Source organism: Mesoplodon mirus (assembly GCF_964341445.2).
Source record: "Mesoplodon mirus genome assembly, chromosome: 3".
Lineage (NCBI taxonomy): Eukaryota > Metazoa > Chordata > Mammalia > Artiodactyla > Ziphiidae > Mesoplodon > Mesoplodon mirus.
In genome coordinates this window covers 152,007,777-152,020,302 of record NC_138978.1, presented here as the reverse complement: position 1 = coordinate 152,020,302, position 12,526 = coordinate 152,007,777, and the positions used below count along the sequence as shown (strand labels likewise).

The window sequence follows — 12,526 nt, the reverse complement described above, 5'->3', positions numbered from 1 at the left end:
GACGGAGGTTGAGAGAAGAGCCTTTTAGTAAGTGGACACCTAGTCACCTAGTTTCCGGGGAAGATTCCTCTCCTCCTTCCCCACGCTAGTGCTCTGGGCCCCGTTACCTTCTGAATTTTAGGCTTCATTCGGGAAGGGCAGGGGGGCAGCTGGTTGAGAGCGTTGGTGATCTCAGGGGTTTCCACAGCGGCTAGGGCATTGCAGATGGCCTTGACGGACTGTACCACCCTGTCGGCCTTCAGTGGAAAGTCCCCCTGTGGGAGGCGGCACAGTGAGGCTGGCAGGCTAGCACTCAGCCTCCAGCACCCACAGGGTTGAAGGAATGGGCCGGGAGGAGTAGCGGCTCATGACCCTCAGGAGTAACCAGTGGAATCCATGCTTTATTTTCAAACATCCAGCGTTAGTGAACCACACACAGCTCCTGCTGAATTAAAAGAGCCAAGCCCACGTTCCCCAGCGCTTCCAGCCATCCTGCCTGAACCTCCCCTTATTCCCAGCCTCCCTCTGTCCGCTACAGTCTGTTTATACTATACAAACACATGCAGGGTCTCCCCCAGAGACACGCAGTTTTAATAAAATCAATCCACAGGGACTAGCAGGGGGACCAAAGAGATCACCCTGGGGGCCCACTTGCCCACACAGCCTTATTTCTCCTACTACTGTCAAGAATGTCCAGATAGGTCTCATCTCAGACCATGGCCATGTCCCGCCCTCTGCACTTCGGCTCCTGCAGTTTTCTCATTTGGAATCCCCTTACCTGTCCTACCCTGATTACCTAAGTAAATGCAAATCACGGACCAGCTAAACTCCACCCTCCTTCCCCAAGCCTTCCCTGGACAGTCCCCCTCTCTATCACTCTCCAAAAGCCTCTGATGAACTCATTACCAACCTGTTCTGTCTACTAATAGCTTTACGTTACTATTCCATTTTTTCTGGCAGGAACACAAGCTCCCTGAAGGCTAAGACAATTCTTATGCTTCTCCATCCACAGTAGCCATTAACAGAGGGCCAGACCAGTGCAAAAAAAGGCGTTCAGAGAACTCCCCTCTCATCACAGTAAATTTTCAAGCAGAGGCTGCTAGAGAAGGGATTCTGGTAGTCGGTGGAAGGCTGAGCTAGATACAAAGCTGAACTCTCCCAAAAGGATGCCCACTGGGCTTCCCTGGTGGCGCAGTGGTTGAGAGTCCGCCTGCCGATGCAGGGGACACGGGTTCGTGCCCCGGTCTGGGAAGATCCCACATGCCGCGGAGCGGCTGGGCCCGTGAGCCATGGCCGCTGAGCCTGCGCGTCCGGAGCCTGTGCTCCGCAACGGGAGAGGCCACAACAGTGAGAGGCCCGTGTACCGCAAAAAAACAAAACAAAACAAAAAAAAAACGATGCCCACTATAACAGGATCAGTGAGACAGGGATTGTTTTTGAAGATCACCGTCTGATTTTCTTCAACTTCACGACATGTGGAGCAAATGTTTATTCTCATGGTTTTGAGGCTTAAAACTCCATGTGAATCCAAGTAAGGAGAGTCCTGGCCCTTCCCTACCTTTGGGACCCTCCACTTCCTGACGGTTTCCCACCTGTGACACCAGCACATCAGAACCTCTCAAATCAGAGGTTCCTGGGCCTTGCTCACAGGATGCACACTCCAGTGCACGTTCCAGTTCAGCAGCGGGGTGACAACTCTACGTCCCTTAGCTTTGAAGATGCCCTACTCCAGAGATAGGATCAGGGCACGGTTCCTGACCTACTTCTACAGAGGAGCAGAACCCTTCTATACACACTTGCCAGCTGCCCAAGAGCTGGCAGTCTTGGTTTGCCCATGTGCTAGGGGAATGAAAAAAAGTGCTCTGCTAATAGATTTTCAGTATCTACTCCAGATCCCTTTAGTGTTAGCTGATCCCAGGAGGACTGGAGGAGAGGAAGGGAGGAGCTTTGGGCAGCTGGGCCAGCCCCAGAATTTGTACTCACATCAGCCAACAGGAAGGCATCCACCTCATTGTGGTAAGTGTCAAACAGAAGACTCAGGGCCTGCCTGGGGAGTTGGGGACAGGGAAAGGTCATAGAAGATGTCAGAACAGACCCAGTGTACTGAAAGACCCATCCTCTCCCTCCTTCTCCACAGCTCAGGAATCAGACTCTGGTTTAAAGGGGTTCCCACTCTTCCCTTATGTCCCATGAAGACTGAAGGCCGGCAAGTCCTTTCTGGTTGGCCACCTTCTACCTGGAGAATGTGGCAAAGTACCAGAGGGAAGAGATGTAACATACCCTGAAGTGGGGATCTTCTCCTCTAAGACTCTTGGGCCCCAACAACTGCAAGAACCCCTGGCCCTGGCATAAAGGCAAGCAAGGGTACCCGCTAGGGTCCCCTCATGGTTCCTGCTTGGGCCACATCCAAGATGGTACCCACTCTCACCTGCTGATGGTCTGCTTCACTGGCCTCTCTTGCAGATGGATGAGGTAGTTCAAGGTGGAGGGGCTCTGGTCATCATTCACCTGTGTAGGAAGTGCCCTATTCAGAGAAGGGTGGTGCCTGTATCACAGCGCAGTGCTCCTACCGCATGTCCACCCAACGTATTCCATATCACCCTCTGCCCACTACCTCCCCATCCCTACGCAGCCATCAGCCTCCCCACCACACACGAACCGTCCGGGCCAGGTCACCGCGTACAGCTTTCTGCTCCATCAGCTGTAGCCGAATGTCGATGTCAAACTTTCGACAGTACTGAATATACTCGTGGCTGCCCAGGGCGTGCTTGCTGGTGGGACAGGGGGACAAGGCCATTAGCATTCTGGGGACTCACTGGGACTTTCAAGGGAAATGCATACCTTAGCCTCAGGGAGAGAGAAACAGGAGGAAGGGGGAGGAAAGGTGAAGGGGGAGTATACCTGTGATGTACCCCCACCTTAGCTCTTGGGAGATGTCATGGTAGAGCTTGGGGAAAGAAACAGAGGCCTGTCTAAAGAAATGCCACCTATTACATTTAACCCTTGGTTTGTACAAAAAATGACTTTCCTAGGTATTTATTACCATTATAACTGATTCACTCTAGGGGTGGGAACTTCTGGAGGGAGCGGGGAACAGAGAGATTTCTCAGGGGCAGTGTTTAAACCCCATCCTCTTGGCTTCGGCACATAGGACACAACAGAAGCCAGCCTGTGCTCAGGCTCAGGTGTGGAGCTCAGTGGGTGACACTATCCCCCCAACACTGTGATCCTAAGTCTCACATCCCCCACCATTACCAACTGGGTGCTGAGACCAACCAACCAAACCCACCAAGATTCCAGGTCTATTATCCCCAACCCATCAAAGTTCTGCTTCTCACCTCCCTCTGTGGGTCCTGCGATTGTGAATAACAATGTAAATCTCTACAGACTACCAGCATGCTATTCCCACTGCTCAGGTGAGACCCCCGCCCCCCCCAGCCAAGTTTCAGAGAAGGGGGCTTAGGGAGTCCCTCGGTGATCCAGCCCCTTCCTCCCTCCAGATTACACCTTAGTCAGAAAGGAAGCCGAGGAGAAGGGGCAGGCTAAGTCCCACTTGCAGGCCAGCACTGCAGGCCTGGGCCATGTCCCAGCAGCTGGGTAACAGAAGCCGGAAAGGGACTTCCTTCCTCAGCAGAGCTGGGAATCTAGGCCAGAAATGGAGAGGAAAGGAGCAAAGCATAGGGCTCTGGGCAGAAGCCGACAGAGGTGCCTGGGCCGGAGGCCAGTCCAGTCCAGCTAGGACGTAAGTGGGTTTTCCACATCCGGAGGCGCCAAGTCTCTGATTTAGACCCCAACCTGCTAAGACTGAGCTGCAGCCAAAACCTGGGGGTGGGAGAGGCTGGGCTGTGGGGTGGGGCTGGTGGGAGTGCCCCGGGAGGAAGGAAGAAGTGCGTGGGGGGGTGGTGGTGGCAGGAAACCCAACCCTCCCCGGGGACTGTCTCAAGGTTCTTATCTGAGAGCAGCCTGCATCCTGGACCCGCCACTCCCCCTCAGCGTCAGCCCCTTTTCTAAGCAGGGGTAGGAAACACAGGGCCTCCTGGGAGCTAGCAGCTTTCTGGAACCCCCAGAGGGTCCTTTCCACCCCCACCCAAGGCAGCCATCTTGTGCTCAGGGGTCTGGGCTTTTCTGTTGCGTGGGAGGGAAGAGAAGAGCCTTGGCGGAGGAGGGGGCTCCTGGACCAAGAGTGATGGACACAGGTCCCCCAGGGACTTTCTTGACCTTCTCTGTGGAAGGCCCTCCTCTGTGTGCATTCAAGTGAGAGTGGGAGAGGCACGACCCTAGGACCAACAATCCTTCTCCACCTCGCCTGCAACACTCCACCTGGGTCTTGGCAAGATGTCAGAAGCTGACGGCTTATCTACCACCTCTGGACTTGGGGGCTCAAGGACTAGGGGGCTGCAAGGGAAATGACAGTATCCATCTAATCTGCATCCTCTCTTTGGACTGGTCCTTCCCTGGGAATATTTACTGATTGCTCATTGGGTTATTCTCATATTTAACCCTTGCTACATTTTACAGAAGAAGCTGAGGGTCAGAGCTCCACAACTAGCAAGGGGCAGCTGGAACCCAAACCAGCTGTGTTGATGTGACCCATTATGCCCCTTGCTCCCTTACAACAGTGGCAGGTGCTCTTTGCCAGGAGCCCCTGAATCTGGAGCCCCTTCTATTCCTCTAGGGGAGAGCGATACACATTTGAACTGTGCTCCCTGGAGTTGCACCACGTAGGGCCCTGCCCCCTTCTTTTCTGTCAGTTTTCCAGTTGAGGGCACAGAGGCCAGGAAGGGCCCACAATATCCCTAAGGTTAAAGAAACCAGCCAAGAACTGCTGTAGCCATAGATCAACCATCCTGGCATCTAGACCTGCATATAAGAGAAAGAGCAAGTGGTGGCCCTCATCGCGCACTCCTCAGACCTGAGATACCGGCCTCTCCTTCCCCACTCCCGAGATCTGCTTCACCAAGTGGCCAGTAGTAGTGGGCAGTAGGCAACTGGAAGCTTAGGGAGGAAAGCAGCTCTCTTTATTTCCTTATCCGCTGCCCTCTGGCTGACTCTACAGCCTGTCACACAGCTGTATCACCTGAGGGATACAATCCCCCTACCCACCACCCCAGCACCCCAGAGTCCCAGGGCAGTGGAAAGGGGATTGCTGCCACTGGTCCACATCAGACTTTCCAGGGAGGCTTCTCCCTGCAGAGGGCACTGGATGTAGAGGAGCTGGAGGCGAGCCTTTGGTAAGGAGGATAACCAGCTGCACATGCCAGTGGGGGAAAGGCTTGTCGGCAGGGGAAGGGGGAGGAGAAAGCAACTGGGATTTTTTACTGCTAGTTCCACAGGGCGCTTCTGCCCAGTCCTCCTCCTGCCCTTGGCCATAAAGACCCCACACATAATCTAGGGCGGGAGAAGCTACCCCACACAGTTCCCCCGCCCCCATACACACATCCCTCCACACGCAGAAGTCTGCAAGCAGATACGACTTAGTCTTTGTCTAATCCCAGTTCCAAGCTCTTTCCACAGCAGATTTGGCTCAGGAAGCCAGCCAACCGCGCTGGAAGACCGAGCTCCTGGGGGAAGTACGACGTGGCTGACAGTATGCCCAGAAAGCAGGAGTCCTGACTGTGGGATTGGCAGGGAGCTGCCAGCCCCAGGCCTCGAGCCCAGCACCACCCCGGTGAAGCCCCCTCATAATCCTACTACCTAGAAGGCAGGTGCCACTTCCTGCCCACTTGTCCCCACCAGTGCACTCACTTCTGCAGGAATTCCTCCAGCCCACAGGGCTTTAGCACGAAGTCACCCACATCGACACCCCTCAGTTCATCATGGGTATAGCACAGGGTCTGGTAGATGAGCAAGTCTACAGTGGAGGAACCTGCAAGGGGCGAGGCAGGGGAAGCAATGAGGGGGTGGGCCCTGGGGCAGGTGGGGCTCATCCTGATCCCGTCCCCCAGAGCCATCAACACCCTGATAAAGCAGACAAACACACAGTTTGGGGCTGGGAATCAACGGCAAAAGACTCCACACAGTCAAAACACCGTCACCCCTGCCCCACCTTTAGGGATGCTCACACCGACTCCCCACTAACTTACAGTTGCAGGTAAAAGTGAGGGGCTCCCGCAGGCTGTCACACAACACGGTCACCTTCAGGTTAACCTCATCCCCGAGGTGCTCCGGGCTTGGGGTGACAGTGCTCCAGACATACCCAGTGAGGGAGTAGTCTTGGATGTCAGAGCCAGATCGGAGGCTGTGCAGGAAGAGAGGGAGAAGGACCGTCGCTGTGCCTTCAGAAGAGAATGGTCAACAAGAGGCCTGCTGGCACCTCCCGTCCTGAGGCCCAAGGACCCCTCCGTCCCCACTCAGCCCGTGGGTCTGTGGGCCAGGATGGGGGCAGTGGGGAAGCAGCTGGGGGAAACCCTGTTCTTGATACATCTGTTACAGTTGCAAAATGTTGCCCAAGCTGAGTTGAACATTAAGGATAGTTTTAAAACCACACAGCTTTCCATGGAAAACTTTTCCACTTCCTTTCTCTTTTAGCTCCAGATAAGATTACACTCTTATCTCCATCTGGGGTGTGTTTGTTCCTAAAGGCAACTGAGCCTGAAGTGATTGGAACAATTTGACTGTTAGACGGAGGTTTCCTGAATTTTGTCCAAAGTGTGAAACTTCTAAGATTCCAAAAAGCCTGCAAATACTGGTTGCAGGAAGCATCCCATAGTTGTAAACTGAGATGTATTAAATATGGCTCTTCTTCCTCCCTAGAAAGTTCTGAAAGGGGTGACTCTCCTCCCCAGCGCCCGCAACCCTCCCCAACCCCCCAGTCTTTAACTCTTACATATCCAGCATGTGGCAGAACGCAGCAACTTCCTCATCTCTCTCCTCTGAGACCTCAAACAACTCATGGCCATTGGCGACGGCATGGGGCCGGGAGCCCACCTTTAAGAGAAGAGCAACTTACTCAGCGCCTTTTTCCCTCATGCCATCCCCTTCCCGCAGGCTCCTAGGCCTAAACTCTTAAACTCTAGGTGTAAAGACTTTCCAGTGAAAGACGAATAAAAAAAATGTGGGAAATCCAGGAATATATTTATCTGCCGTCCTGGCAGACCAAGAGCCAAGTTGAAAGAGTACTTGACGCCTTAGCTGAGTCTGGAAGCCTGGGTGGGATGGACATGAGTGTGGCCGAACCTCCTTCCCGAGAGGCCAGTGTCTAATAAGCTCAACCCTGCAGGTCAGGTGGTTCCCGGCACGCTGGGCCATGGGGCTGGCTTTCTGGGGGATGCTCCCAGAGGCGTGGAGCGGAGCTGAGCAGACAGCTGTTTCTCCCCGTCCCACCGCTGAGGCCAGAGCAAGTGGGTTGCCCAAACAGTCCCCAGGGAAGCTGAGCCCCGGGCAAAGCTTCAACATCCACAGTAAGCCCCAGGGACCCAACTCAGAGACCGAGAGACCATGAGTGGAGGCAATGACTCAGACACACGTGCCTTCCCAGCAAGTACCACTTGAGGAAGAAAGCGTCAAAGCAGCTTTCTGGGCAGGAAAGAACCGGATAGAAGGCTTAGCTCCTCCGGGCTCTCAAGTCTTCTGGTCCCCAACAGCTGGAATGTCAGGAAGCCTGCCTGGGCCCCACTTCCTGTCCAAGAACATGTGTGTGCTGGTGGGGATTCTCACAGACAAGACCTCAAACTGTCTCCCACCACAGAGCTGTTTTCAGTCACCCATGAGGAGTTCTTTTTTTTTTTTTTTTTTTTCATGAGGAGTTCTAAAGCAGCCCTCGAACAAGGCCTGCAGGACGGCCTGCAGGACAGCCGCAGGGAGGAGCTGGTGCATGGCAGGTTTCGGCCTGCCTGCCCAGAGCCACCAGGGAGGCCACCGCAAGGGAATGAGGCGACAGCTCTGACGGAGTGCCGGCCTGCATCCGGTAAAGGCGGATACTTCCGGGGAGCCAGGCTGCACACACGCAACGCCTCACCTCTCAGCCTCCCCCTGGCTATTCTCCTGTCCTCCCCGCCCCCTCGGGGCAGATGGCAGCAACTGAGCTCCTCATTTGAATATCCAGATTGTTTCCTCTGAGTGACCCTCTCTCATTGGCCTTGCTCCCCTGGGTGAGCAGGGAGGGGGTGCAGAGAGGGGAGGGTAGCCGTGGGGGCAGTTGGCATGGGAGGCCCTGGCTCTGCCAAGTTCATGCCTGTGTCCCAGTCAAAACAATAGTACCACTGTCAGCAACTAACCCACAAAAGTGAGAGCGATAGAGCGACAGAGACAGACAGAGACAGAGAGACAGCGAGAGGAGGGGAAGGCAAGGAGGGTGGAGAACAGAGTGGTGACTGAGGGCCATTTTCATGCCTTTCAGTACCACTCACTGGCTCCATAAGAAAACAAAAGCCACTTACGTTTGCCCTGCTGGCAGGCCCCGATGGCATCGCCCGATGCTGGCTGGGGGGATCTGCGGGGCAGAGGCTGGCAGCAGGGGTACCAGGCTGGCATTTGGAGCCAACCATTTCCTTAGCTGGCTCCACAGGCCTGGGATAAGGTGGGTCCCTCCGGCTGGAAGCCCGGCGAAGGCGGGGCGGTGGTATAGGTCGAGAGCCCGAGGGGCCCCCCCTCCCAGTGGGATGAGCCCCTGCACCAAGCTGGGGTGGGGAAGACCAAGGCCGCATTTCCCCCTAAGAACTGGCAAGGGCTTTTTGCTTTGCCCTAGCTTCTTCAAGGAGACTCTGGACCAAGCTCCCTCCCAGAACTCTGATAACAAGACAGGGGATGGGGGAAGGGTGAGGGAGTGGGGGGGAAACAGGAGAGCGAGCCACAGAGGTGACCACCTACCAGGGTGGCCTGCCACTGCGCAAGCAGGCCCAGCTGTGCAGAACAGAATCTCCCTGTCCCTATAAATAGCAGGAACAGCCCCACCTCTCAGAGCAAGTCCTTTAAAAAGCCCTGCGCTCTAGAGCTGTGACTTAACCCAGGAGCTGCCTCTGCCCTGGGGGACTCTCTTAGCCGAAGCACAGGAAGGAAGGACCACGTGGCTTTTCCAGAGTTGTGAAGGATCCCAACTGCTGGGACACAAGGTGGGAAAGCCCCAGTGTCCCTTAGACAATGGAATAAGGAGGAAACAGGGAGGGAATGAGGTGGAAAGCTGTTAGGACAGAACTCATCAGCCACGGGGGTGCCTCTCGACTCCCCTGGGGTTCAGGGTTTCCAAGTGCAAAACACAAAGCGGGCTTCAGGCCCCGCCCATGGAGATGTTGCTGACACTTTTTAAACCAGAAAAAGATCAAAGCTGCTCTGGAACCTACGCCATGCTTCTGGGCAGATAGTTTGCTATTTTATACTATATACTGATAAAAGTGAAATAATTACTGTCATACTGCATACTTTTTTCTTAACATTTTCACTGGGAAAACAGATGGATGATGGTGAGGATTGCACAACGGTGTGAATGTACTTAATGCCACTGAACTGTATACTCACAGTTGGTTAAGACAGTAAATTTTATGGTATGTATATTTTATCACAATGAGAGAGAGATGTGCACGCCAGCACACACACCACGAGGACAGGGAGGAGAGAGACAGGGGGAGAGACAAAGGGAGGGAGAGAGAGACAGGGAGTAACGCAGAGAGAGCGAGCGAGCGAGTGAGAACAATGGAGCTTTGGAATGAGACAGAACAGGGCTGCGCCACTGCGGATCATTAGGCAGCGTTGCTGAGGGGTCTGGACCAGGTCTGGGACTTAGTGAGCACTAAACATCGGTTAGTATCATGACTGAACCTCATCACCATGCAGCATTTTTGGCAGAGCAGAAAGTCAGAAAGCAGAAGGAACCCCCCACCCAGTGCACAAGGCCATTCGGCCATGCAGTGAACAGTGTCTCCCCTCACCCCAGTTCTGTCCTTATATCACGAAGTGGGCCTTCCAGAACGCCTGCCCCCAGAAGGACCATTTGGCCAAGATACACAAAACTGACCCTGAAAAGGAGCCTTCTCTACTAGTGTCCCTCTTCCCTCCCCCACCATGGCCCGGGGGGCCCAATGTCAGAAGCAGAGGGCAGGAGAGGACTGAAGGGGTGAGTGTGGAGCAGGCTGTGATTTGGACAGCAAAGAAGAAAGGGAGACTCTATCTCTGAATGACAAGGGGAAAGGGGACAGAAGAAACACAATAAGGTCCTCACCGGAGCTGCAGAAACCTGGAGGTTCTTTCCAGGTGTCCCATTTTTCCGGTTGGCATAGCGGGAGGTGTAGGTGCGGGGGGGCACCTGAGGGGGCATGGTCTTGCTCCGGGCCACAGGTTTTCCAGGAGTGTCCTTGCCAAAGTTCAGGAGTCCCCGGCCCTCCTTCCAGCCCCTGGTGGCGTCCCGCAGCATCTCTGCATCATAGGTTGACTTCAAGTTGAGCCGTGTAATGGCATCATTGATACCGTCGTAGTCCATGGACCCCAGTAGGCGCCCTGGACCGCCACCTCCCAGCTCCTCTTCCTCTTCTAGGAGCCGATGCCCCAGCAGTTTGCCTGGAGGTTGTTCGACCAAAGAAAAAGTGTTGATGTCATTGGGCTGGGAGATCTTGGAGGATGAGGGGGACCCCTTTCTGGGAGGCAGGGGAGGAGTGTCCCAGATAGAGACTCGGGGAGGCAGAGGAGGTGGGGACAGTTTCTTAAAAGAGTCATCTGTGTCCCCCGGTCCTGGGGACAAAGAGAGCCCCCCATCTGAACCATCAAAAATGTAGAGATAGTCTCTGGCCAGGGAGCCTTTGGGCCAGGGATCTGGGCCAGGCTGGGAGCCCTGGGAGGTAGAGTGGTTGGGCAGCCCTTCCTGTGGGGAGAGCGAGTTGTAATTGAGGGTAGGGTCAGAGCCAGAAAGACCACGTAAGAGCTTGAGGTCCTTCCGCCTTCCCGCTGGCTTGCTGTAGAAGTCTAGGACGGGCTCATCCCAGCTGATGAGACAGGGGTCTGTGTTCTGCTTGGCTCTGCTTTCCTCCTTGTCGTGCCGAAGCTGGGATAGAGCATCATACTCCATCTGCAGGGCTTCGGCCATGGCCAGCTCTTTGCGGCTGATGCCCACAGACTCCAGTGACTTCCAGTGATCCCCACTGCCCTGAGTCGAAGACATGGTGAGGATGGGGGACAGAGGAAACAAGGAAGTCTTCTACTTCCTGGCAAGGTCAGTTCTGCAGGGTTGTGGCATGGTGTCTGGGCACCTGCAAGTGAGGAGGAAAAATATCAATCATTCAGTCACAAAAAGAGACGTGTCAATAATCTGACTGGGTGACATAATCCGGGCCACTGCCTGTTTCTTGAGTGCCTACAACAGATGGAAAGAAACAGAAAGATGGAGGAAAAAAAGAGATACCAAGACAACTTTGTTTATCTATTACATCCATCCACCCGTCCATTCATCTATACATGTTTCCATTTCTGGTCCCTAAATCCCATCCTCATCTCGCTCACAGGTACCCCGAAGAAAGAAGGAGGCACCTTGTATCAGCTAAGAGGAAAAGATGGAGATAAGGGCTCTTCAGTCAATTTAAAGAGGACAGCTCTCCAACGTGGATGGACCTAGAGATTATCATACTAAGCGAAGTAAGTCAGACAGAGAAAGACAAATACCATATGATATCACTTATATGTGGAATCTAAAATATGACACAAAGGAACATATCTATTAAACAGAAACAGACTCCCAGACATAGAAAACAGACTTGTGGTTGCCAGGGGGGGCGCAGGTCGGGGGAGGTTTGGGAGTTTGGGATTAGCAGATGCAAACTATTACATATAGGAGGAATAAACAACAAGGTCCTACTGTTATAGCACAGGGAACTATCATTAGTATCCTGTGATAAACCATAAGGGAAAAGAATATGAAAAGGAATATATATATGTATACCTGAGTCACTTTGCTGTATAGCAGAAATTAACACAACATTGTAAATCAACTATACTTCAATTAAAAAAATTTTTTAATAAAATAAGTAAAGAGGACAGCTCTCACACACTGCTGGTGGGGAATGTTAAATGGTACAACCACTTTGGAAAATAGGCAGCTTCTTGAAAAGGTAAACATCCACCTACCATATGACTCAACTAGCCCACTCCTAATTACTTACCCAAGAAAAATGAAAGTATATGTCCACACAAAGACTTGTACATGAATATCCACAGCAGTCTTATTTGTAACATCAAAAAACTGGAGACAACCTAATGTCCATCAGCAGGTGAATGGATTAAAAAAAATATATGATACGTCCACGCAACTGAATACTACTCAGCAACAAAAAGGAATTAATTATTGCTATATGCAATAACATGGATGAATCTCAAAGTAACTATGTTGAGTAAAAGAAGTCAGACAAAAGAGTATGAATGTGTAGGATTCTATTTATATAAAATTCTGGAAAATGAAAACTAATCTACAGTGACAGAAAGCAGATCAGTGGCTCTCTGGGAAGGCGTGGAAAGAGGGTTACAAAGGAGCACAAGGACACTTTGGGGACGAGGGAAATGTTCACTGTCTTGATTGTGGTTTCATGGGTATATACATATGTCAAAATTTATCAAGTTGCACACTTTAAAT

General features: G+C 53.0%; 1 protein-coding gene across 1 annotated transcript in view; it reads right to left on the bottom strand.

Moving 5' to 3' along the window:
- The window catches only part of PIK3C2B (phosphatidylinositol-4-phosphate 3-kinase catalytic subunit type 2 beta), a 62,348-nt gene that overhangs the window by 30,395 nt on the left and 19,427 nt on the right, over positions 1–12,526 (bottom strand). Inside the window, exons 2-9 of the mRNA XM_082613236.1 lie at positions 10,133–11,153; positions 6,806–6,906; positions 6,063–6,217; positions 5,725–5,845; positions 2,639–2,750; positions 2,408–2,487; positions 1,963–2,026; positions 108–254 (exon numbers count right to left, since the gene is read on the bottom strand). Coding sequence (XP_082469362.1) covers positions 108–254; positions 1,963–2,026; positions 2,408–2,487; positions 2,639–2,750; positions 5,725–5,845; positions 6,063–6,217; positions 6,806–6,906; positions 10,133–11,065 — 1,713 coding nt within the window. The 5' untranslated portion in view covers positions 11,066–11,153. The remainder of the gene's footprint in view (positions 1–107; positions 255–1,962; positions 2,027–2,407; positions 2,488–2,638; positions 2,751–5,724; positions 5,846–6,062; positions 6,218–6,805; positions 6,907–10,132; positions 11,154–12,526) is intronic.